General features: G+C 49.8%; 1 protein-coding gene across 4 annotated transcripts in view; it reads left to right on the forward strand.

Annotated features, from left to right (window-relative positions):
* Window positions 1–27042, forward strand: part of SLC2A9 (solute carrier family 2 member 9) — a 236485-nt gene that overhangs the window by 114021 nt on the left and 95422 nt on the right. For all 4 annotated transcript variants that reach the window (XM_029948675.1, XM_029948667.1, XM_029948678.1 and 1 more), the window contains one exon: window positions 21926–22058. In XM_029948675.1, the coding sequence (XP_029804535.1) occupies window positions 21926–22058 (133 nt within the window). The remainder of the gene's footprint in view (window positions 1–21925; window positions 22059–27042) is intronic.

Raw genomic sequence — 27042 nt, forward strand, 5'->3', positions numbered from 1 at the left:
CCAACTCATGAATTTTCTGATGCTTCCTCACTTCTGTGAATGCACAGACCCCCCCCCCCACCTGCTGAGAAATAAATGCGTGGGCAAGACCAAGGCCACGGAGCACTGGGAATGCTGTGACTTGGGGCGAGTGGCCTCTCCCGACCTGAGCTCCTCATCACTGAGAATGGGGCTTGTGCTGAAACCCCCGGTCCTGTCTGCTTGAGCTTCTGGTCTGATGGCCGGAGCAGTGTGGCGATGCACGTCCCTGGCCTAGGGCACCTGAGCCCCTCACTCAGCTCAGCTGGTGTCTCACTCTGCAGGCAAGGAAGGTTGGAGGGATACAGAGATAAATTTGATAGTTCTTGAAGCCATGTCATCTGGAATCTTCAAGAAAGTCTTTGAAGCTTGCCTGAACTTTGCCGTCCTGTCTTCAAGACAGCCTTGAGGGAAGCAAGTAGCTGAGCCACCCTGGGTGCGTGGCATGGAGTGGGTGTTGCAAGGCAGAGAATTCCTGAGCCCACATGGGGAAGCTGAGTGGCCCTGGAGACGACTTGGCCAAGCGGCTCCCGCCCTCCAACCCCTGCGGCCTCGACCGCCAGTCTGGAGTTGACTTGGGTAAAGCTTGAAGGCAGAGGCATTCGGCAGAGGTCATGCCCAGAGCAAGGTCTGTCTGCATCATCAAACCTGGGCCCGGAACTCCAAGAGTTGACCTTTGGCGAGGGACCCTCCGTTCTTAGCTCAGTCCGCCTGTTAGCTCATGGAGTCGGTGCAGCGACCCTATGAATTAGGCACCATAGATAGCCTCATCCCCATCACACAGGCGAGAACACTGAGCCACAGTGTGAGATCAACAAATGTGCTTCAAGGTCACCAGGACAGCAGACGGCAGAGTTGGGTTTGAGCACAGGGTGCTAGAATCCCCCCTGCTGTTGCCATTCCGGCCGTGGGCTTCCAGGCAGATCCCAGCTCAACACAAGCACTTGGATCAAAGTGCTCCCAGCCCATGGCCAGCTCTTACCTAAGGATGCAGATCAGAGACACACCTATCAAATCCTGTAGTAATGAATGCTTTGAAGCCGAACAAAGCGGGAGGGAAGGAGAGGGCGGCGAAGCAGGCTGCATCAGACAGGGTGGCTGGTAGGGGGAGGCCCCTGGGCTGAGATGAGCAGGAAGCAGGGGAGTAGCTGAGGCAGGTCCCTGGGAAGCATGTCGTAGCCCTTCCCCAGAGAAGTCTCTGCCGGGACCCTTTCCGAACCTGGCTTTTCCCCTCTCCCCGCTGCTCCTGCCCGTCTTCCTCCAAGTCTCTATCTGATTCAGCCTCTTTCTCCCTTTCTCCCACCCGTGCCCCCCAATTCAGGCCCTGCTCCCCTCTGGACCACTGCAGGTGACTCGAATCTAAAATCTCCTGTATCCCTATTAATTCTGATCAGCTCATTTTGCTCAAATCAAACCAGTATTTACTGAGTGTCCACAATGCACCAGACCCCCAAGACCTAAGGCAGGCAAAGTCCCTGCCCGCAAAGAGCTCGCTGCTGGAGGGGCAGATGGATGGGACAGCAGATAGTGGGGCCCATGGAGGGACCCCAAGGATGAAAGATCAGGGCAGCAGTCCCAGCACTAGAGGAGGCCCGGGGAAGCCTGTAGGAAAAGGTGATGTCCGCCCTAAGGGTTAGGGGACCGCTGGTAGCCAGGTGGGAGGGGAAGCACCATCCCAGGCCGAGCAAACAGCCGGTGCAAAAACCAGACAAGAAGATGGAGAGCTAGGCCCGTGAGAGCGCCGGGGAGGCCACAAGAGATGAGGGGGACAGGTCAGTGGGGCCCACACTCCCATTCTCCCCGCCCCTGCATGCTCCTGTCATTTCGGTCCTGCCCGCCACACCACCTTACGTCTAGCGGTGCTTTGGTGGGGTTGCGCCAGGCCCCTCAGCAGGAGGGCACAGAACATGGCGGAAAATGATCCAACTTGGAATTCAGAACGTTGCAGATTTCCTACCTCTGCTACTTACCAGCTGTGTACCTTGAACAAGTTCCTGCGGTTCTGTGTCCCAGTTTCTGGACCTGTAAAATGGGCACAAGAATGTATAGTCGATGGCGTTAACGTAACCATTGAAAGACATGCTGTATGTAAGTTCTTATCCCTGTATTCTGTAACACTTGCCACCTGGCCGACCAGTGGATCCCGTGTCCACCAGATGAAGCCCATTTCCTCAGTCTGGCATTCAAGGCCCCTAGATTTGGGCCCAGTGTCCAGTCCTAATGCATCTAATCTCTAGCACCATTCACCTATCCCCGCTTTCCCGAATGCCCCTTCTCTCCCGCCATCCTCTCTGCCTGGTATCATTTATTCCGTCTTACCTCTTTCAATCCACATCTCTTAACCTTTAAGAAAGGCCCAACCCCAGCAGTTACAAACTCCAGAAAAGAAATATAATTTAACAGCCTTTCTGAAAATAGAAAGAAGCTAAACACCACTTGAACTTGGCCTGATGCTCCCAACAAACGCTTTTCACTCGCTCTGTTGAATTCCCATAATAGCGTTTTCCGGGCCTTCAGTCTGCTGGGGCAGCATCAGGAAGTGCCATTTCTTATTGCTTCCCTCTGAGTTCACATTGACTGTAATCTCTTGAGGGGCTGAGCCTCTATCTTTTGGATTCACCTTTCTCTCCCTGCACAGCCTGGTAGGGAGTAGACATCACTAATATTGTTGACTGACTGAAAACGCATTTCATCGGTGGCTAAGTAGCCTCTTTTATTAGCTGACTTTGATGGAGGGCACTAGCAGGGCTGGTGAAGCTAGAGATTGTTTTCCAGGCACAAGGGCCTCTTCTATTTCTTCGGTGCCCATCTCTTTAATGGAGGCGGAGAGACTTGGCAGGTGCGGGGCCCCAGAGAGACGCAAACCCAGACACTATGCTTCCATAATTAGATGAGGCAGATGTTGCTTCTGGCAGATGTCAGGTCCTACTATTGGAACAGTAAGACTCGTCGCCCATGTAACGTGACGTCTGAGCTTCTCAAACAGCCCTAGCAGATAACGGTTCCTCTCTGTGCTTTGAACACTGAGAGGAGACTATCACCCTGTTAGCCTGAGCCCCTGCCCAGGAGAGTTTGGTGGGGAACATAGCAGTGATTTCACAGAAATCATCCCTCCTCATCTGTCTGTCTGTCTGTCTGTCTGTCTGTTTCTCTCTCTCTCACACATACACACACACACACACACACACACACACACACACACACACACACAACTATCTGTCAGGCCTGGCGCGTGACTGAGCACCTCCTGAGACATTCACGTTGTTCAGGCCCAGGACGGTTGGGTTGTGTGGCTGAATCACAGCAAAGGAAATTGATCCTATAGACCAGGGGATTCAGCACCCAGAATCACAATGCAGTGCACAAAACTCCAGAAAAGTATCCCCCCAAAAATTACTCCTATCTCAACCTCATACTTGATTTAAAACAAATTTTTGATTATTTTAGTCAAAACTCTACATGGAAATTGTTTAATAAGGAATCCAATATTTCTAAAAAAAACTTGTAGGAAAGAGCAAGGGTCCATTACTTCACCCGTTTGAGCCTCTTACAGTTCTTTTAGCTGTTATTTAGTAATTCCCCCATATTTTAAAATCATTTAAGCTAGTTTCTTATAATAAAGCTGTATCTATGCACCTATGTATAATCATTATCTAAATATAAATGATTGGTTGTAACACTACTTCTATCATTAGTTTTAGACTTTTTCATTGATGTTCTGTTGTAATAGCTGAGGTCCAAGCATGCTTACATCACTCTCTCTCCCCTCCCCTTTCTCTGTACTACCAATACAGTTATAGCACAATCTTTTATTAATCACTAATTAATACTTATATTATGATTATGTACTCCGATCGCTTTCCTTTTTCATTCAACTTTTTGTTTCTCCTGGAGTTAGCAATACCTTTGTTGTTATTTCTCACTTGCTTAGTTTTCTTTGTACCTACAGTTGGTTTTTTTCACATGCTTTAATCCTAAGTATTCAACAATAAATTTGCAAAATGCTAAAATATATCACGAATGTTCTACCAATTCTATTTCTGTACCTCAGTCTACTGGCCTGTTATTTTAACCTAACCTAGTGTCTCTAGTCCTGGTGCAGACTTGTCCTGCTGGGTTTCCTGTGTCTCTCAGGCAGGTAAGATCCACTGTTTCCTGCGTACCATGTCTTCCTCTTCTTGGTTTATTCCCTTTTTTTTCCTGAGTCACCTCCTCCAGTACTTTCCTAAGAAAACCTGAGGGAAGGGAAATCTTTTGAGATTTTCCACATCTGAGTATCATTCTATACATATACCTAATACAGAGTTGGGTTGGATGAAGAACTCTTGGATGAGTATAATTTTCCTCAGAATTTTGAAGGGATTGTTCTATTGTCCTCAGGTATCTGGCAGTGCTGATGAGAAATCTGAGATTTTCTTATTTTGCTCACTTTGTAAGTAAACTATTGTTTATCTCTGGAAGCTTCTAGAATATTATTGCTTGTTTTACAATTTTACAGCTTATATCTTTTGGTGTGGTTCTTTTTCCTTCATTGGGCAGAGTTCTCAGTAACCTCTGCCCATCTACAGACTTATGTCCTTTTTCTGGGACATTTTCATATGTCACTTTCTTTACAATTTTTTCCCTTCTATATTTCTATTTTCTCTTTCTCGAAATCCTCATAGTCAGTCATAGACTGACCTACTCATTTTTTTTTTAGTCTTGTTTTCCTCTCCTCCATATGTCTCTTATCTGGTTCTTTATGGGAGATTTTCTCAGATTTATCAGGAATTATTGATGGGGCTTTTGCCCCTACATTTCATCCTGCTACCACATTTCTTGTTTTTACTCCAGATTTCTTTCTTTTTGTTGGTTTCTTTCGGCCTTTCTCCTTCATGTTGGAGACCTCAAATGTCTGGTGCTCCTATACCTAGTTTAAGCAGGCAGTGCAGAAGCTCTGGGGAGGGACAGGCCCTCACCTGGGAGATGAGGCTCTGAGCCGAATTTTTGTCAGGAGGTCCTCGGAAGGCAGCGTGGGCGCCTTTTCACATTGGAGGTTGGTTTCTCTTCACAGAACAGGAGGTGCCTGGGTGCAGGAACAGGTCAGATGCACATGACTGGGGGCTTTGAGGTTTATTTACTAGTTTTCAGTTTCATGTTTCCTTACTGTGCCTGGTAGGTCCATGCCTCAAGTCACCATGATCCCACTGATGATGAGAATGAGCCAGTCTGCATGGGGAAGGGAGTTGACTGGCTGCAAGGTGAGGGCAGTCCTGTAGGCTTTCACCCAGTCTCACCCGCCCTCAGTGGCCCCTTGCACCATGCATCAGGGGTCTCGCTTACTTTTGGCATCCCCTGGGGGCTCAGATTCCCCTTTCCCCACTTTGCTGTCCTCCCTTGCCCACCATTGCCACCATTGCTGTCTCGTTCTCACCATTAATACCATTGTATTCTTGATGGTCGTTCTCAGGAATCAGAGAAGAAAATGGGCGATCTGCCTTGTTTATCAGATAATTTCCATGCCTTTTTTTTTTTTTAATCCTTCACTACCCAAAACAGAAAAGGCACCCAGGAGACTTCAAATAAATTGATTTTCGAATGATCAAATTGTAAAATGCTAGACGGGGAAACAGTCTAAGAAAAGCCTATGGTATTCATACCATAATGGAGGACCGAGGCTCAAATGCACCCAATCTCCTATTGAGATGCCTCTAGTAACAAAGCTTTCGCTACTTCTGGAGCAGAGGTTTGTAGGAGGAGCTGGTATGCATCAGAGTGTCCTAGGGTACTATTTTAAAACGTTTGGCTTGAGCCCAACCTAAGACTTCCTGAATTAGAATCTTTAGAGGAGTTTGACGGGTTTGGAAAGGTTAGTATCTGCCCGTATACATTTGGAAACTTTAGAAATGAAGGTCGAACCTGTTCTCATTGGAGTTCAACACAGGCCTGGCTACATGAGCAGCAAGCCAGGCTACCATGTTCCCCGAGGGAGCAGGGGGTTTACAGGGTTGACACCTCATCACCTAGGGGTGCTGAATCCTCATCCACGGGAAGGTCCAGAAAGAGGCTCACTCCCTGTGTATACAAGCCCTTACTAGGTTAGCTCCACCCTGCCAGCCAGTATGGACCAATGGCTGCCAAACAACAACCCAGTAACTGTGGTGGGGATGAGGAAGGGGCAGGGCAGAAGGCCAGGAGTTTGTAGGCAAAGTCCTTCTTGATGCAGCCCAGAACAGTGGAGAGCAAGGGTGCCCTGTACCCCACCCAGTCTAGGTCTAAGCGGATGTAGTTTTAAACAAGTTTTCCAACAGAACAGCTATGTTAGAACCCCACATCACTGGCCTAGTGCTCTGAGTTGTGTGAAATAGTAACTATAATAAACACGTGTGTGTGTTACTAAGAACTGGGCACCAGGCCGAGCACTTTACAGTCTATTTAATTGTCATAACAGCCTGTGATGTAGGGTTTATTATCCTTATTTTACTGATAAAGAAAGTAAGGATTGTGGACGTTCAATATCATGTCCAGATTTACAAAAGGGAATACCCCTGTGGGGAGAAGTCAAAGCCAGATGGGCATGGCACTTGATGCCTGCACCTCGGCTTACCTGGGCTCCCGGTCTGCTTCAGCTCTTTAAGTGACAGGGCACGTGGGGCTCTGGGACAGGCCGAGTGGTGCAGTGGGGTCTCTGGTCGCTGCCCAGCTGTCATACCAAGGGCAGAGCACCTTTCCTCTCTGAGCTTTTGTTCTCTACCTCTATGCCTGTGGCCAGGGCACAAGTAGTTTTGTGGGCATGTGGGCAAGACAGAAGCTTTCAAAACTTAAGTGCTGCCCCGTCTCGCCAAGTCCCTACACAAGGGTAACTGATGCGTGACCTGAACGACCCTGAAAACTTACAATTTTAGAATTGAAGAATTTAAGTAATGTAACTTGTGAATCATGGAGACTTGCTTAAAGAACATCAAAACCATCAATGAGTTTGATTATAGGGCTTTTGGAAAGCATCTTTCAATGGAGGAGCTAGAGCTTGCTAGAGTTCTAGGACATTTGGATCATACAGCCTTTGAGTAGAAATTGACCGTACCAGAAGCTGACCTGACCCCTTCTGGAATGCAGAAATCTCCTCGTAAACAACTCTGACTTTGTCACAGTGGCTGTTTGTCACTTAACCAAGTACTCACTCCACAGAAGGCACTTTACCATGTACTGAATTTTACAGATGGGCAAACTGAAGTGAATCTGTTGCCACACAATCGGTAAGTGTCAGGACCCAACCCCAGGCAGTCTGGTTTGGGATTAAGTTCCCAACTTTTCTAACACAGAGGACTTTATGAGCTCTACCGGAGCCCCTCCGTACCTCTCTGCCTTCTAATCATGGGCTCACCCCTGCTATTTCGTAGCTGCTTCAATTCTACAACCATTCACCCAAATGTTAAATAAATCCGCTGTAAACTTCCTGTCCCTTCTGACAAATTTACTTTCCAAGTTTTTTGTGTGTGGGTTATTTTTTTAAGACTCCTAATTAAAATTCTACATATCTTCTCATTGGGAACAATGGAAAGCATTTACAAATTTTGGTTTCTGGCACCTTTAGCTTATTTCCTAAAAACAAGTGCATATGTTTTAGATAAATTAAAGTTCTTGAAAAACCCAAATACCAAAATACCATTTTTTAAAGCCAAATTTTACTGAGCCCATAGTTACATTTTGACATCCCCACCTCCCCCCAAGGCTGTGTGGAGCCTGGCAAATGTTAAGTCCTCAGAACCAAATCAGACCAATGTGGATTGGTTTTTACTATATTTTTCTCTTCCTAAGTTGTGTGTTTTGAGACTGATAATGATATTTTAAAAACAAAAAGGAGAATTCCCTATTCCAAAATGATTCCAAGAGCAAAATAAATGTCTCCCCCAAATTCCAGAACATGACAGTGGAGATGAGGAAACTGATTCACTGTAATAAGAGATAAGAGTGGCCATGATTTTTGAAAATTGAGTTTGTCCACAGTCCACTAGCATTTCACATAAAGGTCAGGAAGGAGGGAAGCAAGAAGCAGAGGGTATCGGTCTCAGCTGTCCTGGGGAAAGCGGTGGTAGGAGAGTACTTGGAATTCGTAGCCTCTGTGGCTGTGACACTGGGGCAGGGTCGGGATGGAGAAGCTGAGGAGCTCGTTTCTGTTGCCTCCAAATTCGCTCGTTTCTGTTGCCTCCTACCCTCCCCCAGTCACAAGGTCAGCACTTGTCCCCAGTGCCTAGAACACTACCTGCGAAGGGGTGCAGGAAAAGTCACCTGTATTTATCTTCCCAAGTTCCAGTCAATCCAACCCAAGTTCACACTCACTGGGGCCAACAAGAGTCCTGTGAATGACTTCCTTGAGCATTTGCTTCCTTCCCAGGGTTGTATGAAGGCCTCGGGGTTGACAGGTGTTCTGCCGTTTCTCCTAGTGGTTCCTCAGTGGCTCCTTCTGTCTGGGAGGGAGTCATCTGGGTAAATTATGGTTGGCCAGCCTCCTGCTCTGTCCAGGATGCCCTGTGGTCGCAGGGGGCTCTGCTGGCGATAGATGTCCTCCCTCTGGTCAGCCAGGCTGAAGGACCCTTGCTGTTGTTTGCAGCTGTGACTCTTGGGGTCCAGTCTCCTTAGATGTCCTGTAGCCATCCCTTATCTGAGGTCCTGCCATTTCCAGGGAGCTTTAGACAAGACAGGGACAGTTTTAAGCTCATCACAGAAACTCTACACTCTTGGCTTCCTTCTCAGTCCTAAAGACTCCAATCACTCCTCTCCTTTCTCTTAGTCTTTCCTCTCAAACAGCACCTAAAGTTTTGGTTCCTACCTATTCTTTCCTTGGAAAGCCTTGAATGGCTCAGTGTCTGGATCACAAAAGAACAAATCTGAGGGTTAGGAAAATGCTCACCATCTTTCCATTAGGAATGAATGACGTATTTCTCCAAAGCAAAAACATTCGTTCTACCTGTGCTTTTGTATCCTGGTAGTTTAGCCCCTCAATGATTCTTGTTTAACTCCTGTTCAGCACACATTCTGGCAGCTAAGTTTTGACAAAGAGTTACTCAGGAGTCTGAGGACACTTCACCGAAAGAGGGATACAGGTGCTGGTTATTGGAAGCAAAGTCACATCAGGTCTGTCCTCCCCACACCACTCCCTGACAAAGAACCCATCACAACGGGAGACCTTAAACAGTAGATGTTCCGTGGACGTGGGCTCCAGCACCGCCCACTCACTGGTGGCCCTGGGGCGTCCTCAAGTGCTACTCCCTGTCCCACTCAGGCGATGAGACAGGGAAAACCTGTGGGAGTAGTCAAGCTTGGGTGCTCAGGGAAGGCTTCTTTGAGAGGTGGCATTGTGGGTGACTGGTCAGAAGGAGCAAGCTTATGGAGACGAGGAAGAGGTCAAGGCCAAAGTATAGTCAAGGCAGGGATGAGTGTGGCAGATTTAGGAAGAGAAAACATGGCTGGGTGCTGGAGTAAACTAGAAGAGTGCTATGAGACAGAGGTCAAAGAAACAGGGGCCAGATACAGAGAGGAAAATGGCCTAAAATTTTTCTTCCAAAAACAAACTTTTGCTTTTTTCCATGATTAATCCTCCCACCTTAAGCCACTAAGAAACAGACAAAATATATGAAACAACAGTTTCTTAAACTGGATGGCTCTGAGGGCAAGACAGCAATCCTTAGAGAAGGGAAACAAATGAAGTAGTCCCTACAACCGCCCCCGTGGCAGGTTTGGCAGGAAAAATGTGGGGGAGGACGGATCTGCAGAGAGAAGGAGAAAACCGAGAGACAGAATGAACTCTGCATGTCAGCAAAGAGGTCTTCTCAAGTCTTTTGTTGAATAAAATGCATCAAAAAAGAATTAACCTGAAGCAGGAGGAGAAAGATCAGGAAAAAGTAAGCCAAATAATAGCAAGAGTTCACACACATCTAGAAGTGTTCCAATTAGCCAAGGTGGAAAGACCTCCTAGTATATGGTCATTGAGTAGAGTTCTTATTAGGATTTATCCTCAATGGTGGGGCATGTTATCTTGGAATAAAGAGTGCTCAGGACTCCCTTTAGAGGGCTAAAAAACTTCTAAATGAACAAACTGATTTCGAGAACCTTGACCAGGATCCAAGAACAAAGCTGGATACTACTTAAAAGGAATACAGCAAAAACCCACAAGAAGCTACAAAAACCTACAAGAATATAAAATTCACAATGACTGACATCCAGCAAAAAAATCACCAGTCATACAACTAAGCAAGAAAACAGAGCCCATAATTAGAAGGTAAAGTAACTAATATAAACAGAAGCAGAAATTTCAAAGATGATAACATTGGCAGATTAGGGTGCTAAAACAGCTTCTTTAGATAAATTCCAGGTATAATAGAAGGAAGGAGAGAACACAGAGATGAAAGGGAGAATAGCGTGTGCAAAGACCTGAGCCAAACTTCTAGGGTTGAAAAATGCAACACTTAGTATGAAAAGCACACAGAATGGGGTTAACAGTAAATTAGACATTGTGGAGGAAGGCATCAGCAAACTTCAAGCTGGAGCCAAAGAAACTATCCAGCATAAACCACAGAAAGAAAAAAGATTGAGAAGACTCAATCTGATACGGGCATCTACAAAAGACCTAAACACCTACAGCTACCATCACACTTCATGGTGAAAGATTAAATGACTTTCCCCAGGATTGGAACAAAGTGAGGATATCATCTCTCATCAGTAATTTCAACATTGAACTAAAGATTCTATTCAGTGTGATAAAGCATGAAATACAAATAAAATGTATCCGTTTACAAAGGAAGATTTAAAACGGCCTTGATTTACAGAAGACATGTTTACTTACGTAGGAAATCCCAAAGATTTAACAGAAAAAGTTGATAGATTTAATAACTAAGTCTGTCCAGATCACAAGATATAAAGTCAATTGAAAAAAATTACTTGTATTTCTATAGGTAGCAATGAACAATTGGAAATTAAAAAGATAATATCACTTGCAGTAGTGTTAAAATATGAAACACTTAGGGATACATTTATCAAAATATGTACATGGCTATACTCTGAAAGCTCTAAAACAGTTGAAAGAAATCAAAGGCCTAAGAAACATATATACCACATTCATGGACTAAAAAACAATATGGTTAAAATGTCAGTACTCAAACTCATCAGTAATTCCAGTGTGATTCTAATGAAAATCATTTGTCACCCTTATTTTTAGTAGAAAACAGAGTAAGCTGATTCTAAAATTTATATAAATATCAAAGGTCCTAGAATAGCCAAAGTAATTTTGAAAAAGAAGAACAAAATTGGAGGTCTTGCACCATCTGATTTTAAGACTTACTACAAAACTACAATGTGGGGGCGCCAGGGTGGCTCAATTGGTTAAGCATCTGACTCTTGATTTCAGCTCAGGTTATGATCTCATGGTCATGAGATCGAGCCCCGAGTTGTGTTCTGTACTGAATGTGGAGCCTGCTTAAGATTCTCCCTCTCTCTCTCTCTCTCTCTCTCTCTCTCTCTCTGCCTCTGCCCCTCTCCCCTGCTCATGCTTTCTCTCTCTTTCTCTCAAAATAAAACAAAAACAAAAGTACAATGTGGTATGGCAAAACCATAGAAAATAGATCCATGGAACAGATCAGAGAGATCCGAACTAGATCCAAACATAGATAGCCAATGGATATCCAACCAAGGTGTCAAGGTAATGCTAAGTGGACCGAATAATCTTTTAAGGAAGTGGTGCCGGAACAATTGGATATCCGAATAGGAAAAGGTGGAAGTAGGAGATGGACTTGAACCTGTTTAGCAATGACAGAGGTTGGAAGGTGGTCTGGGTTGTCTGGCTTCCCCTCCTCTCCCTCAGAGAGATTCCACTAGATGAAAATCCATGAGGCAACATAGCCATGTGTCTCTGGGGATGCACATCGCCTTAAAACTTACTTGTCTATGAAATGCACACTTTTTAAACCACACTTTACTTCAAGTAAACATGATGCTTTCCACTAGAAGGGCTCAGCTTTGGGAAATGCCACCTAGTGAATGGCCCATTACCCAAACTCCAGATCGTATCCTCACTCATTAAAAAGTAAAAACCAAAAAACAAATATAAAAACAGCAGGAAATCTGTTGCTTCAAAAATCATGCCATGACATCACTCCAAATATTTATTTAGAAGCTGATATATCTAGCCAGAACAACAGAGCTGGCTTAGCCAGTATTCTCAGTGGACTGATGAGGAGACCATGGCCAGAGGGATTGACTTGCTCAAGGATGCACCACTAATGAGTAACAGTAATGACAATGATAATATCAAACATGTACACAACACCAACTCCACGACAAACATGGTCTAGGAGCTTTATACATATTGACCTATTTAATCACAACGACCCTGCCAAGGAAGTACAATTGATTGACATCAATCCCATTTTGCAGATGAGGAAACTGAGGCACAGGCTGCCAATGAGCAGCAGAGCTGGGACAGGAGCGCCGTCATCCTGGTTTCAGAGTTTTTGTCCTCTATCATTAACCCAGCACCTTCCTAAGGGAGTCAGGGTCTCTGGCTGAGGGCAGCCAGACCCCTCAGCCTGAGACTCCCAGCCCCCACACGAAGGGCCGAGACCCCAGGCCTGCAGATGCTCTTGAGTGCAGTCAATGTGTATTCACTGCTGATAACTCAGCCGGCAGGTGTCAAGGCACGCCCCAGGGGGAGGCTTGCAAGGAAGCAGCAAGGCTTTTCCAGGCAGGCTGAAGGAAGTCAGAGGGTTTCCAGGCAATGGGAACAGCATGTGCAAAGATTCGGAGGTGTCAGAGAACAGTTCTTTGAGAGAGCTGGGGATGGGAAGGGACCCAGGAAGGAGCAGAGGCAACCATGGTGGCCACATGGAGCACCTTGAATTGCCAAGCTAGACTGCATGAGCTTTATTCTGGTAGTTTCTTTCCATGGCGGGTGGCCTCTCCTTAGACTCCTGGACACAGGCTACCCTGGCACTGGCTGGGTCTGCACTGGCCCAACCAGCCCTTTCTCTCAGGCACAGCTGCCCACCTGCTCACTTGAATCACACACAGCCTAGAAGTAGGGACCCCCCCCTCCCCAGTGCTGAGTGGCTGGTGACAAGAAGCAGTGCCAGAAAATGGCCTTTGGCTTGAAAGCTCTGTACTTTCTTTGGCTTTGGTCTTGTAACACTTCAGGTATTTGAAAGACCGGAAGAAAAGGTGAAGTTCTGAAAAAGACCCGTCATCTTCATGAAAAACAAGAATACTGAGCACAGCCTCTGCTTATCAGAGTGTGACAGGTGCCAGATGGGCTGGGACGCGTTGGCCACAGCTTTATGAATAGAGGACAGGACGGAGGCAAGAAAGCCATGGCAGAGACCGTGTGAGAGAAACCAAGTGCAGACCTCCCCATCTGCTGCTCTGTTCCTGCTGTTACTGGCCTCAGACCTGCCCTGTCCTTCAGGACACGTCCGTGGGCAGAATGAATATGCTGTGAATGAGTTAGGGGAAGGAAGTCCTAGCATCGCTTGGGAAGTCCAGCCTCAGACCCTGTGTGTGCAGAGAGTCAAGGGCACTCAGAGACACAGGGATGGGAGGGTGTACCCTGATGCAAGGTAGCCTCACAGCTCACAGATAAGGAGACGGCACCCTTTAGATGGAGGGGTTGCTATGCTTCTTCTCGGTGGGCTCAGCAAAGGGCCACCAAGGCTGTCTGTGTCCAAGGCAGAGGTACTAGATGGCTGGACAGAGGCCCCAGAGAGAGGAGGAGGAGGAGGAGCAGTGGCTGGTAAATTACATGGGGGCCCTGAGAGCAGCTTTGCTGGTCCTCAACTCCGAGACTTCCTGCTTGGGTCTGAGACATGAGTTCCATGCACTCATCCGAGACACCAAACCACAGACTTGGGCAGCAGATCTAACCTCAGCCCACTATTTGATTAGGATGGGCCCCTATACTGGCTCAGGGACTTCATTCCCACAGCAAAGGGAGAAGAGAAACAGCATCTATTAGCACCCAAATACGTACCAGGCCCACACTCAGGATATCACCTCTATCACCCTCCTAGCAACCCTGCGAAGTAAGTGTTCATTACCATCCTCATCTTCTGGCCGAGACAACTGTGGTTCCAGAGAGAATAAGTCGTTTGCTCAAAGCCCCATAGCTTGTAAATCAAAGAATCTGAATTTGAACTAGGGTCTAAATTCCAAAGCTGAATGGAGCTATGAAAGGCAGAGACTGACATCCAAGGCCACAGAGTTCTTGCTAACTGGGCCTGGTCTCTGCCCACTAACAATCATGCCTCACACTGTACATTTGCCCCAAATGAAGGCCAGCAACAGGAAAGTGCCATTCACAACAATGTCCTTATGCCTTTGTTGTTTGGTGTTTCAAATTTGTATTTAAATTCTAGTTAGTTAACATAAAGTGTAGTATTGATTTCGGGAGTAAAATTTAGAGATTCGTCACTTATATGTAGCACCCAGTGCTCATAGAACAAGTGCCCTCCTTAATGCCCGTCCCCCATTTAGCCCATCCCCCTCTACCCCCATCATTCCTCAGCTAGTTCTCCATAGTGAAGAATCTCTTATGATTTGCTTCCCTCTCTCTCTTTTTCTCTCTCCCCTATGTTCACCTGTTTTATTTCTTAATTTCCACCTATGAGTGAAATCATATGTATTTGTCTTTGACTGACTTATTTCGCTTAGCATACACACTCTACTCCATCCACATCATTGCAAATGGCAAGGTTTCGTTCTTTGTGATCTCTGAGTAGGATTCCATTGTATATATGAACCACATCTTCTTTATCTGTTCATCAGTTGGTGGACATTTGGGCTCTTTCCATACTTTGGTTATTGTCGATAGCACTGCTATAAACATTGGGGTGCACGTGTCCCTTCAGATCAGCATTTTTGTATCCTTTGGATAAATACCAAGCAGTATAATTGCTGGGTCATAGGGCAGTTCTATTTTTAGCTTTTTGAGGAACCTCCATACTGTTTTCCAGAGTGGCTGCGCCACTTCGCATTCCCACCAGCCGTGCAAACGGGCTCCCCTTACTCCACATTCTTGCCAACATCTGTTGTTTCCTAAGTAGTTGATTGTAGCCATTCTGACAGGTGTGAGGTGGTATCTCACTGTGGTTTTGGTTTGTGTTTCCCTGATGATGAGGGATGTTGAGCATCTTTTCATGTGTCTGTTAGCCATCTGGATGTCTTCTTTGGAAAAGTATCTTTTCATGTCTTCTGCCCATTTCTTCACTGGGTTATTTGCTTTTGGGGTGTGGCGTTTGATAAGCTCTTCATAGATTTTGGATCCTAACCCTTTATCCCGTGTGTCATTTGCACATATCTTCTCCCGTTCCATAGGTTACCTTTTAGTTTACAGCCTTAGAACAAACCCCATCTGTCTTCCTTTCTGGAGCTGCACTTCAAGGACACTATCTGATGGCGGGTGACCCCCAGCGGGGGGTGGGGAGGGGGGAGCAGACAGAGCCAGGGTGTGAATGGATCTGAACAACGAGACTCAGAAACCAGATCGACTCCGCTAGAACCACAGAAGGCTGACAAAGGGGGTTAATAACGGGCTGCAAGTCCAGGGAGCTTTATTTAGAAAAGAATGGCGGTGACCTAATTCCCTGGCAAAGAGAAAGACGGTCTCTGTACACGGTGAGGCAGGGGCGTGGGGTCGGCCTCAGCTAAGGGGTGCCCTGTGTGTCCATGAGAAGAGGGAAGGGGTTGCGTACACGCTGGGCACCCTGCTACCCGGGGTTCGTCCCAGATCGGCCGTTTATGAGACACATGACTGTGAGTGCATCACGTGACTTCTCCATGCCTCAGTTTCCACTGTAAAATGCGGATGAAGGCAGGGGTATTGTGAGGATGAAGTGGAGTTACTGTGTATCAAGCACCCAGCAAATTCCAATGTGCTTGGTGCCAGTCTCTTCCTGTGGGTCGGCCCGGGAAGGTCCTCTGCAGGTCAACCACCTTTAAAACCTGCATGGATTTCTCTCTCTAAAATGGAGAAGGGACCATCTTGATTTTATGGAAGATTTTGCTACAGGAGCAACTGGTCTCTCCACCTCAGTATCCTTATCAGTAAAAGGGAATAGTAGCTTCTGACCTTACTTCCCCATAAGCTTGCCTGAGAACTAAGCAAGGCAGAGGACAGCCGAACGCTCTGAAAGCAGAAAAGTGCTGTAGGGGAGAGGGCGGGGACCCAGCACTGCCTGGAAAGCAGCCACGGGTCACTGCTGAGGTCCTTCACTCACACCAGCTGGCCGAGAGGTCAGGGTAAGCGGGCCCTTGGGAGGTAATTTCAGTATTGTTTCTCACACAGGACAGCGCAAGGGTACTCCCCAAGCCCACGTTCTTGAGATCCCCGCTACTGTCCTGTTGAAATAGAATCAGAACCTGAAAACATACAAAAAACAGTGATTCTAGAACCTGCGTTTGCTACAGTGAATGGAACCGTCGAAGGGTTTCAAGGTTGTGTTCTGCAGGGTCAGGTGGTGTTGCTTTCTGCACAATCTCGAGTGGAGACGGTAACAGACGACCCGTCACAAGGCAGCGTGGACACAGCTGGGCACACTCCCCGCCCCGGGCTCTGCAGAGCTGAGACCCGCAGGGGCCCTCCCTCTCTGGGAGGTGGTTATGGGGATGGCATGGTCCAAGGACTCCATGCATGGGTGTGGACTGATCCTGACTCCCTTGTGAGATGCAGCTGGACAGGCAAAGGGCATTCACACGTCTCGCTCGGCATCCCTTTTGAAGGTGAGCAGCAGTTTCCTCCTGTTTCTCCCTATGGAATGACTGATGTCTGCACCAGCATCTTGCCTTGAGGAAGTCCTCGTGATGTTCTGGGAATAGCAGGAGCCTTGGAGCTCAGCCTGAGAGATCTCTGGTGCTTCTGTGTAGAACTCTATGGGGAAGCGGGCCTCTTCACAGCTGATAAAATCTGCATACAAATCCTCTATTCACCTAGCAGCTGCGGCGAGGGGAGGGGAGGCGGTGTTGCTTTGCTCTTAGAACCGCATCCGTCAGGAATAATGTCACATAAGGAGCCCCATGCAGGAATCGGAAAAGCCAGGCTCTCGTTCTCATTCAGCCCCCCTCAGTTTCTCACGTGAACGTGCATGAACTGACTGACCTTCCTGGGCCTCAGTTTTCTTCTTCATAGACTGGAAATTATAATGGCACCTCAAAGGGGAATATTACGGTATTTCAGCCCTTTAGTGGGATTCCCTTTGAGAAGTTGGAGCATTTAAAAAAAAAAGTAAATGGGGCACTTCGGTGGCTCAGTCGGTTAAGGATCCAACTCCTGATTTCGGCTCAGGTCATGGTCTCACACTTCGTGGGTCTGAGCCCTGCCTGGGGCTCTGCACTGAGCACACAGAGCCTGCTCTGGATTCTCTGTCTCCCTCTCTCTCTGCCCCTCCCTTGCTCACACATGGTCAGTCTCTGTCTCTCAAAATAAATAAATAAGCTTAATGATAATAATAACAACAACTATATAAACTAAAGTACCTTAAAAGCAGGGACGTGTGTTATTTGGCCGGCTCTGCCTCTAGCAGCACCACCGCCAACCCGTGCCATTCAACTTCCCCAGCGCTCAGTCGGCGAGCTTTAATTGGACACCTGCCATGCCCAGGCACTGGGCCGGAACGTGAAAGAACACAGCAGGGGAAGGGCCCCGAGGAGCTCAGTCTAGTCAGAGAGACACACCCGGAAAGAAATCCGTTGCTCCAGGCGGTAACGAGTGCTCCGATGGGATTCTGTACCTGGTAGAGCTGGTATCGTGGGCAGAAATGCTAAACTTGGAAGGATAGACCGTTGCTGTGTAAGGAAGGGGCAGGCCTTCCTGGGAGAGGGCACAGCACGTTCAAGGGAGGCTCACCGATCTGCAGGACCAGAGCTGAGGCGCATGGGCCACGGTCCTGCCCAAGGCAAACTGGCATCCTAGCAGGGGTCTGATAAGACGGGATTTGGGTTCCCGCCTAAAAGATTTGGGCTTGACCCTCAGGACAAAAGGAGGCCACTGAATGGTCTTAGAGACGTGACCTAGAACACCACATCCACTTTCTGGAAGGGTCACTGAGGCTGTAAGGGGTGGACCGGAATGTGGAGGATCTGGGCACCACGGAGGTGCTGCTGTGGGAATCCCGGCGGGCAGCAGGAGGAACGTGCCCCCAGGCCAGTCCTGGCAGGGGCGACGGGGAGGGGGTGCACATGAGAAATGCCGAGACCCAGTCAGCAGGGCCAGGGGCAGAGGGCCCAGGCAGGTGGCCAGTCAGATGGCAGCTGAGGGTTACAGGCAGGCATGGAGAGACCAGGGTTCTGAATTGGGCTACCGGACAGGTGGGGACCCAGGGCCAAGCCTGGGTGGGCCAGGAGGGGAGGGGCTCTGTGCTCGGAAGTGGAGCGGACCAGGCCGTGGGAGGAGCCCCAGGCAGAGATGAGAGGCCTTGGACACAGACATCTGGAGGCATCGGGTCCACAGGTGGGACTGGGTTGGGTTTCCCGGCAAAGCCGCCCTGAGAGGAGCTGGGTGGGCAGGACGCTGGCTGGGAAGTGTGCTCAGCCCAGCCCCTGCCAGGGAGTGAGCGAGGCCAAAGTCAACAGAGGGGGAAGGTGAGCTTGCCCTCAGTCATACGGAGATCCCAGCCTGGCTCTAGACCTGGAGGGCCCCTCCGGTTGTCCCATTGCAGACCGGGGACAACAGGCCTTCATGCCCCCACGTCAGTTCGTCCCTAGGTGCAGATTGTTCAGGGCGGGGGCTCAGTAGGAAAACCATTCAATAGCCAACAACACTCCTGGCAGTGGAAGAACAAGCTCCTCAGTTCTGAGCCCTGCACCCCCATCCGCTGCCGGTGGACAGAGGGGAGGCCCAAGGCTGGTGGCCCTCCCTGCTCCTGGGGCCACCCAGAGAGCTTGAACAGCCCGGCACTCAGGCCACACTCCCAGACCAGCCAGCCTCGGATCTCCAAGCGTGGGAGACAACCGGCAGAAGCCGGTTTTAAATCTCTCCATGGGATTCCAGCGTGCAGCTAAGTTTATAACCCGAGACCCTGGGGGAAGCCCTGGAGATGGACAGAGAGAGGGCTGGGCTCACATCCCCAGTGCTCAGAGGAGCTGGCGAAGAACCAGGAGAGGTGGCCTGGAAGGGCCGGGACTCAGAAGTGAGTGATGGCCGGCAGCAAGCACCTGTGCGTGCCCGGGAGACGGGGTGGCCTCGCTGCTCCAAAATGTACAGGGATTGGCTTTCATCGGGTGAGCTGAGGTGACAGACATGCAGACAGTGCTTTTTGAAGAAGAATTTGTTACTCGAGTTTCTAATGCCGCCCCATGCAGAGCCACACGGCGCAGGCTCAGGGTCCATCAGGAAGCAGGAAGGAGGGGCAAACAAGGCCTTGAGCCTTCGCTGTGGTTTCCGCATCAAGAATGGACAGGGCAGGGCTGGCAGCCGAACCAAGTTTAGGACCGCATGGTGTGAATGATCTCAGGCTGGCTCTGGGCTCTAGGGGCTGCCTGTGACCACCCGGTAACTTAGGGAGGGAGGGACATGGACTTGCGGGTGACGGTGGATGAGGGAGGTCCCTGGAGGCGTGGGCTCTGGCTGGGAAAGACGTGCTCTCAGGCAAGTTGTTTACCATGACGGGAGAGGGAATTTCTGCAGGACCAACAAGGATCCTAGATGCAAAGCGTCGTGAAATACAGAAAATAAGAGGAGTAATTAACAACCCTGCTCTGTGGGCCCTTAGCCTGGAGCCAGCGTGGGCTGGATCTCAGTACTGTACTGGGGGCAACTTCAACAACAGTGCACGGTAGCCTTGACCCTGGATTCCCCCGGCTGCAGAGGAGATGCAAACTCCCAGGTCACAGAAACTCCTGGGGGGGGGAGGGTGGTCTGAGGGATGGACCTGAGGGGGCGGACACTGGCTGGAAGTGGCAGAGGGGAGAAGGGTGAGGGAGAGAAACGAGACGCAGCTGCCAGTCACCGCCCGCCCCGCCCCAATGCTTTCCACTGCGGCTCCAAGTCCGGAGCAGGCTTGGACTAGGAGACCGAAGATCTGCCATTCACTCACTTTGATTTTGGTTGTTCTTTTGAAACTGTCATCCTGAGATTATCTGTCTCCTCAGATTGAGCCCCTGGGGTGGGGCAGCGAAGAGCACCCCTCAAACAATGAAATTTTATTTTTTTAGATGTTTTTCATGTTTGTTTATTTTTGAGAGAGAGAGAGAGAGCAAGTGAGCATGAGTGGGGAATGGGCAGAGAGAGAGGGAGACACAGAATCTGAAGCAGCTCCAGGCTCCGAACTGTCAGCACAGAGCCCGACAGGGGGTTCGAACCCTCCAACCGTGAGATCATGACCTGAGCCGAAGTTGGAAGTTTAACCAACCGAGCCACCCAGGCACCCCCTCACCAATTCAACTTTTAGGGAACGTAGGCCACAAAAGCCAAGGTTGTACTTTGCTGGCGTCACGAATTGTGACTTTAACCCGTGTTGTGTTTGTGGAGCACTGAGCATGGAGCCTGGCACGGGGAACGCCCCATGAACATGCAGCCATTACTACCATCAGATCCGAAATACGATGAGATGGAAAAATGCTTCATTCCACCCCCGGCTGGCGTCGTGAGGCAGACTTCTCCTTCCCCTTCTTGCCGCCAGCAGCGCCGAGCTGCGGCCCGGGAGCCTGTCCCGTTGGTGGCATGCGTGCCGGCCGGTGACGTCGTCCCTGCCCCCCTCGTCGGCGTGCGGGGGGCACACTGTGATGTCCTTCAGAAGAACCTGACCTGGGGTCCGGTCAGCGGGTCCAGCTCCACTCAACATTTTGTGCGGTCCTATCACAGTCCAGGAGGGCGTCACCTCTGGAAAGGCCTGAAGTCATCAACAGCCTGGGCACAACATGACCGGGAGGTCTGTTTTACAAAGTAAACCTTGCAGATTCGAGAACACGATCATGAGGTTGTTGTGTGACCCCCTCACCTTACCCGAGAGGGAGTTGAAAATCACCCTGGCTGACCAGGTGGCGCGGTTTTCTTTCCTCCCGAGGGAAACAAGCAGGTGTAAGAACTCTGACCTTGTGCTTTACGGCACGCAGGAGGCCCTACCGGCATCACACAGACCATCTGAGAGTGACTTTCCGTAGCCCCTCGTGGTCCCGTGCTAGGCGAGTCATAGTGTTCTTTACAACACGCCTTCTGGGGGCGCCCGGGGGGCTCAGGCTGTTGAGCCACCAACTGTGATTTCAGCCAGGTTGTGATCTCGCGATTTGTGAGTTCAAGCCCCACATTGTGCTGGCAGCACAGAGCCTGCTTAGGATGCTCTCTCCCTCTCTCTCTGCCCCTCCCCTGCTTGATCTCTCTCTCTCTCTCTCTCTCTCAAAATAAATAAATGAACATTAAAAAATTTTTAAACATGCCTTTTGTTTTGAACAACTCCTAGAAAAGACAGTGAGAGGCTATCCCTGCTACTGCCAGGGGGGTCCGTGTGAAGGTGACCAGTGCATACAGAAGCCACTTCCCACACCCTCGAATCTCTCCTGTGGACACTGTGCTGGGCACGGTCTCTGCCCTCTCCAGGGACAGAGGTTTTGAGGGGCTGTGAGCATGGTTTCCAAGGCTACCCGGCCAGGAAGGAGAGGAGCCCGTGCAGGCCCCCTGGAGTCCTGGCTTCGGTCAGCTCGGATATCCCTGAGTGGTCTGGGTGCCCTGGATCCCACGGGTCAGCACCGCACAGGTGGTTCTGAGAATGGACCGACCTCATGCGTGGAGAATGCCAGACGCGTGGGGCTGGTGCTAAACCAGCAACCGGTCCCTCTCTCGGCCTCTGTCCCTGGGGGTCACCCTGGGAGCTGACCCTGCTTGGCCCAGGGGCCCACCCGCAGCAGGATGGCCGACGGCCACGTCTGTTCATCGGCCTCCTCTTTCTCCCTTCAGGAGAGCACCTGGCCGTACCTGTTTGGAGTGATCGCTGTCCCCGCCTTGGTCCAGCTGGTGAGCCTGCCCTTCCTCCCCGAGAGCCCGCGCTACCTGCTCTTTGAGAAGCACGACCAGGCGGGAGCCGAGAAAGGTAGGGACCCGGGGCCTTCCTCCTGCACAGCTCCGGCCTCCACGTGGGGGTCACAGTGCAGGGACCTGGGCCGTCCCTCTCTGCATGCACTGTGCCAGGTGCCCCTGGACACCCCGCATCGCTTCATCTGCCCAGCAGCCTGCAGTGGGGACACACGTCACACAGGGACCCTGGAAAAGCCAGGACAGAGCAGGATAAGACCCAGGTCTGCTCACTTCTGGGCGGCGTCTCCCCATCGCTGCCTCTCAGGTGGCCCCAACCACAGAGACACCCTGATTTCTTAGTAGTTTAGGTCTATCTTGGCTCTCTCCTTGCCCCTCCTCTCTTCTTCACTCCTGACATTCACAAGAAAAGGAAATATGCAAGTGTAGAAGGAGCACCCACAACCTGCCAGCATAGCGCTGGGTGCCAGCAGCCTGCAAGGGAGACAGAGTGTGTCTGTTTTATGGGAGAGAAACAGGACGTCCAGGGTGGGGCTTGGGACTGGTCTTAGTTTGCTCTCCTTGAACACCCCCGGAATGGTGGGTGCTGGGTCACATGCAAAGCATCCAGAATCAGGCGTTCCCACAGCGCCCCAGAAAGGCAGTCATTTTGCCCAGAGTCGATCAATATAGATGAACAACACTGTCTTCTTGTAGAAGGAGGCACGGCCGGCACTCTGCTGGCTGACCTGGCTTCTCAGCCTCACCTGCGCGAGGAAGTGGTAGGAACCTCCGTCCGGGCTTCTTGTCAGGGGGACCTGACCTGAAATACATAAGGTTTGGAGTAGCATCTGCTGTTGTTCTGAGAACTTGGTCCCTTTTCTTATCCGTATCCTGTTCTCTGATCTAAATTTCACTGATGTCCACATCCAGGAAAAAAATTGAGAATTATATAATCTTTAACTTAAAACAATTTGTGCAACACTTTTTAAAATCCACACAGCCTCTATTTTCTGAATAAAAAGCGAGCTATTAACGGTTGCCTCCACTTGCCTAGTGGTTTATGGCTGAGATCCATCTCCTCATTTACGGCGCTCCTGTAAAAATGTGACATCAGAGAACATTATCATTACCTTCACTGTTTACACAAAGGAGCGGAGGCTCACAGGGCTGAGGTGAGCTGCCCAAGGCTGTAGTTCTTAGCGTTTGGTTTCTAGAGGCCTCTAAAAATACGATGGGGTGTGGGGAGCACATGGGTGGCTCAGTCGGTTAAGCGTCTGACTCGGTTTTGGCTCCGGTCCTGACCTCACATTCTCGTGAGATCAAGCCCTGCACTGGGCTCTCTGCACTGGCAGTGCCAAGCCTGCTTGGGGGTTCCGTCTCCCTCTCTTGGTCCCTCCCCCCACCGCTATCTTAGTCTCTCTCAAATACATAAATAAAACTTAAAAAAAAATCTGGGGTGCCTAGGTGACTCAGGCAGTTAAGCATCTGACTTCGACTCAGGTCATGATCTCATAGTTAATAAGATCGAGCCCCGCGTCCGGCTCTGTGCTGACAGCTCAGAGCCTGAAGCCTGATTCAGATTCTCTGTCTCCCCCTCTCTCTCTTTGCCCCTCCCCTGCTCATGCTCTTTCTCTGTCTCTCAAACATTAAAAAATAATAATAATAGTTTAAAAAACATGATGGGAACTAGAGATGTCCTTCAGCAGAGCGCCCAGAGCATGGCGGTGGGGGTGGGACTTGTGGCCTGCCCCCCACCGGCGGCACTGGCCCTCCACGTCCCACAGCCGTGAGCAGCCGGACAAGGACTGGAACCAGAGGAGACTTTCCTCCCCGCCCACTCACGCACCGAGGGACACCAAGGGGTCATGTTCCAGGGGACTTCCGAGGGGGCCCGTGGGGAGATAAGCTACCCAGAAGTCAGGCTGCAGAGAAGGAGGCTGATTGTCAGATGGGGGAGGCTCTGGAGCGAAACTAATGTGGCTGAGAAGGAGCTGAGGGGATCCTAGTGCCAAAACAGCCAGGCTGCGGGTCGGTGGAAGGTGCCCATCCCTCCAGCCGCATCCCTCCTGGCCTCGTCAGCAAGAACGCGCAGGAAACGCATCAATTACTTGCGGTTAGGAACGGGCGGTGAGTGTGCATGCCAGACAGCAAAGACAGCTTGAAGGGTCTGCTTCACAGCACAGGAGGGAGTGAGGGAGAAGTCTGGTTATTAAAAAAAAAATGATAAATATTACATGTGTGCTTTATACAGAGAACAAAGATGTTGGCCTTAGGCTGAAAGAGAATTTTGAAATTCGCATCTGTGCTAATGAAAGTGGAATTTCACTCCAGACGCTCAGCAAACTACGGGTATTTGCCCAGAGGATAGAAGTGGGGCCCCATGGTGGCCTTTGTCAAAGATGGCTGCCTTCACTCTCTTCTGTGCTAGGGGTTGAGTACTCTACTTTGGTTATAAGGGGTCTAGTTTTTATTAAGGCAAGAAGAAAGTGTATCCAAATGAATTCATGTCAGAGGTGAGTTGAAAACACAAATTTTCCCCAAACCATTGCGACAGTTGCCTTCCAGAGGAGCATGGACTTACGGGATGGCCAGGTCGTGAGGTCCAGGCCATGGGGTCTGCACAGATGCTCTCCATGGAGGCAGAGCTAGAGGCGAGCCCAGAGCAGCCACAGCCTGGAAGCCTCGGGTCTCTGCCCTAAAGGACCCCACATCATGTGAGCGTCCCCTGTTCTTCCTTTGGTTCTCGCACCCTCCCCAGACCCCTCCCGACTCATGGCCCAGGATGGCCACCATCCTCTCTGCCACCAGCCTGCCCAGTTCCATGCAGCGAAGAGACGACCCTGCTGGGTTCTTGAGGGGAAGAAAAAGCAGCCTTGTTTGGGGGCAACAGATTCAGAACCAACAGGAGAAACTGCAGCAGGGAGATGCCAGAATGGAACAGGCTGCCTACAGGAGGGGGGAGTTCTCATTTCTAGATGTGCTGAGTGCTAGGCAGGATGGGGGGGGCCCAGTGGAAACCGCCGGGAGGTTGGGCTCAATCAAGCCCCAGCTCCCTGCTCACCAACCTTCTCTCAGACTTGGTTTCCCGATCCGGGTCCTGCTTTAGGGCAAGGTAGACAAGTTCAAGCAGGATGGTGGGGGGGGGGGGGCGGGCACCTGGGTGGCTCAGTTGGTTAAATGTCCAACTCTTGATTTCAGCTCAGGTCATGATCTCAGTTCATGGGATTGAGCCCCACTTTGGGCCCCTGTGCTGACAGGGAGGAGCCTACTTGAGATTCTCTCTTCCCCTCTCTCCTCTCCCCTCCCCTGCTCATGTGTGCATGAATGCACACACACGTGCGCTCTTTCTCAAATAAGTAAACATTTAAAGAAAAAAGACTGGTGTGTGTGTGTGTGTGTGTGTGTGTGTGTGTGTGTGTGTGTGTGAGGAGGGCTATGTCCGCTGTAAAGGGCTGTGCACGGAAGAGGGGATTGTCTAATTCTGCCCTTCCCACATCACCCTGCCTTTGAAGAAAGGGATTCTGTGGCTACAGTGAGTGAAGATTTTTGCTCTGGGAATAAAACAATTGTTTAATTTTGTAGGTGGAAAACCACCCACACCCTCAGCCCTCTTACAAATCAACTGTCATTTATACCAGAGCTTTCTCTGCCATTTCCCGTCACATTTCTGTCACGTTTACATGGGGACCATGACGTAGATTCATATACGAGGCTGCTTTCATCCACCCCGCCTGCCTTGTGTCCTAAGCCTGTCCCCTCATTACCATTTTTATGTTGTCATGTGTGGTTGGCGGAATAACGGTCCCCACGTGTGGCCACCTCCTGACCCTCAGGCCTTTGAGTGGCCGTGTACACGGTGCAAGGGACCCTGCTGATGTGATTAATGTAAGGATCTTGGTGGGGCCCATTTTCCTGATTGTCTGAGTGAACCAGGAGCCTCATAAAGCTCCATGTAAGCGGAAGGGGAGGAAGGGCAGGGTCCGAGCAGGAGACGTGGCCATGGAAGTGGGGCTCAGAGGCAGAGGGAGGCCGAGGGCACCCTACAGGTGCAGGACAGGGCACCTCTCAGGGCTGGAAATGGCCAGCGGGCAGGACTCTCCTCTGCAGCCTCCAGAAGGTCCCAGCGCTGTGACACCTCAGTGTCAGCCCCGTGGCACCCATTCCGGCCTTCTGGCCTCCAGAACTGTCGAATAAGAACTTCGTGCTGTTGCAGCCTCCCGTCTGTGGTGATTTCTTGCAGCAGCAAAACCAAACTCACACATCAGGTTAGGTGAGGAAGATCAGTTCAGGCTGAACTACGACTTTATCTTAATGTTAAAGATAGTTCAACGTTCATTTTTACCTGAACTCTCCAAGTGGCTGGACGTTCTGATTGTTTCTGTTTTTCTTTTTTTACAATTAGTAATTGGGCGAAAGGTCCCTGTGCATGAAGCTTAAGGATTTTTCTTTGCAACACAGCATTCTGTTGCCATAACCCATCAAGTGCCTCCGACGTGCCCGCTCTGGCCACTGCGAGTCCTCGGGGCGCCAGAGACCTTGAGGAGGGACCCACATTCAGAGGCTGAGGAGGCCCACGGTCCAACAGCTAGAAATGAGGTCCAAACTCAAGTCTGCCTTACTCCCAACCCAGGGTTGTTAAAATGCTGTGTGCTGCCTTGTGTGTGTGTGTGTGTGTGTGTGTGTGTGTGTGTGTGTGTGTCTTTGTAATTGTAACACACAGCTTTTGCATACACACCAGTATATTAGTAAAACATGGTTAACCCCTTGCTTGCTGTACTTAAGGCCCAGAAAGTTTCCTCCGCAATATTATGATTCCCTGTATCTGAGCCACTACATCACAGAAGGGTTAAGTCATGGTATATCCACATTTGAAACCTAAAAATTCTATCTTCAACTTGACTCCCTTGTTTAGCAATTACAAAACGATGATAGTATCATGAATTCATCCTTAGGACATAATGCTTAGTAGGGGAGCGGGGAGGATAGAACATACAAAAAATCCGCGTGACCACAACAGTGTGGAAATAAAAGACACAAGCAGCACAGCACAGGAAGAAGGC

The sequence above is a fragment of the Suricata suricatta genome, chromosome 1 (assembly GCF_006229205.1).
Source record: "Suricata suricatta isolate VVHF042 chromosome 1, meerkat_22Aug2017_6uvM2_HiC, whole genome shotgun sequence".
In the NCBI taxonomy this organism is placed as follows: Eukaryota; Metazoa; Chordata; class Mammalia; order Carnivora; family Herpestidae; genus Suricata; species Suricata suricatta.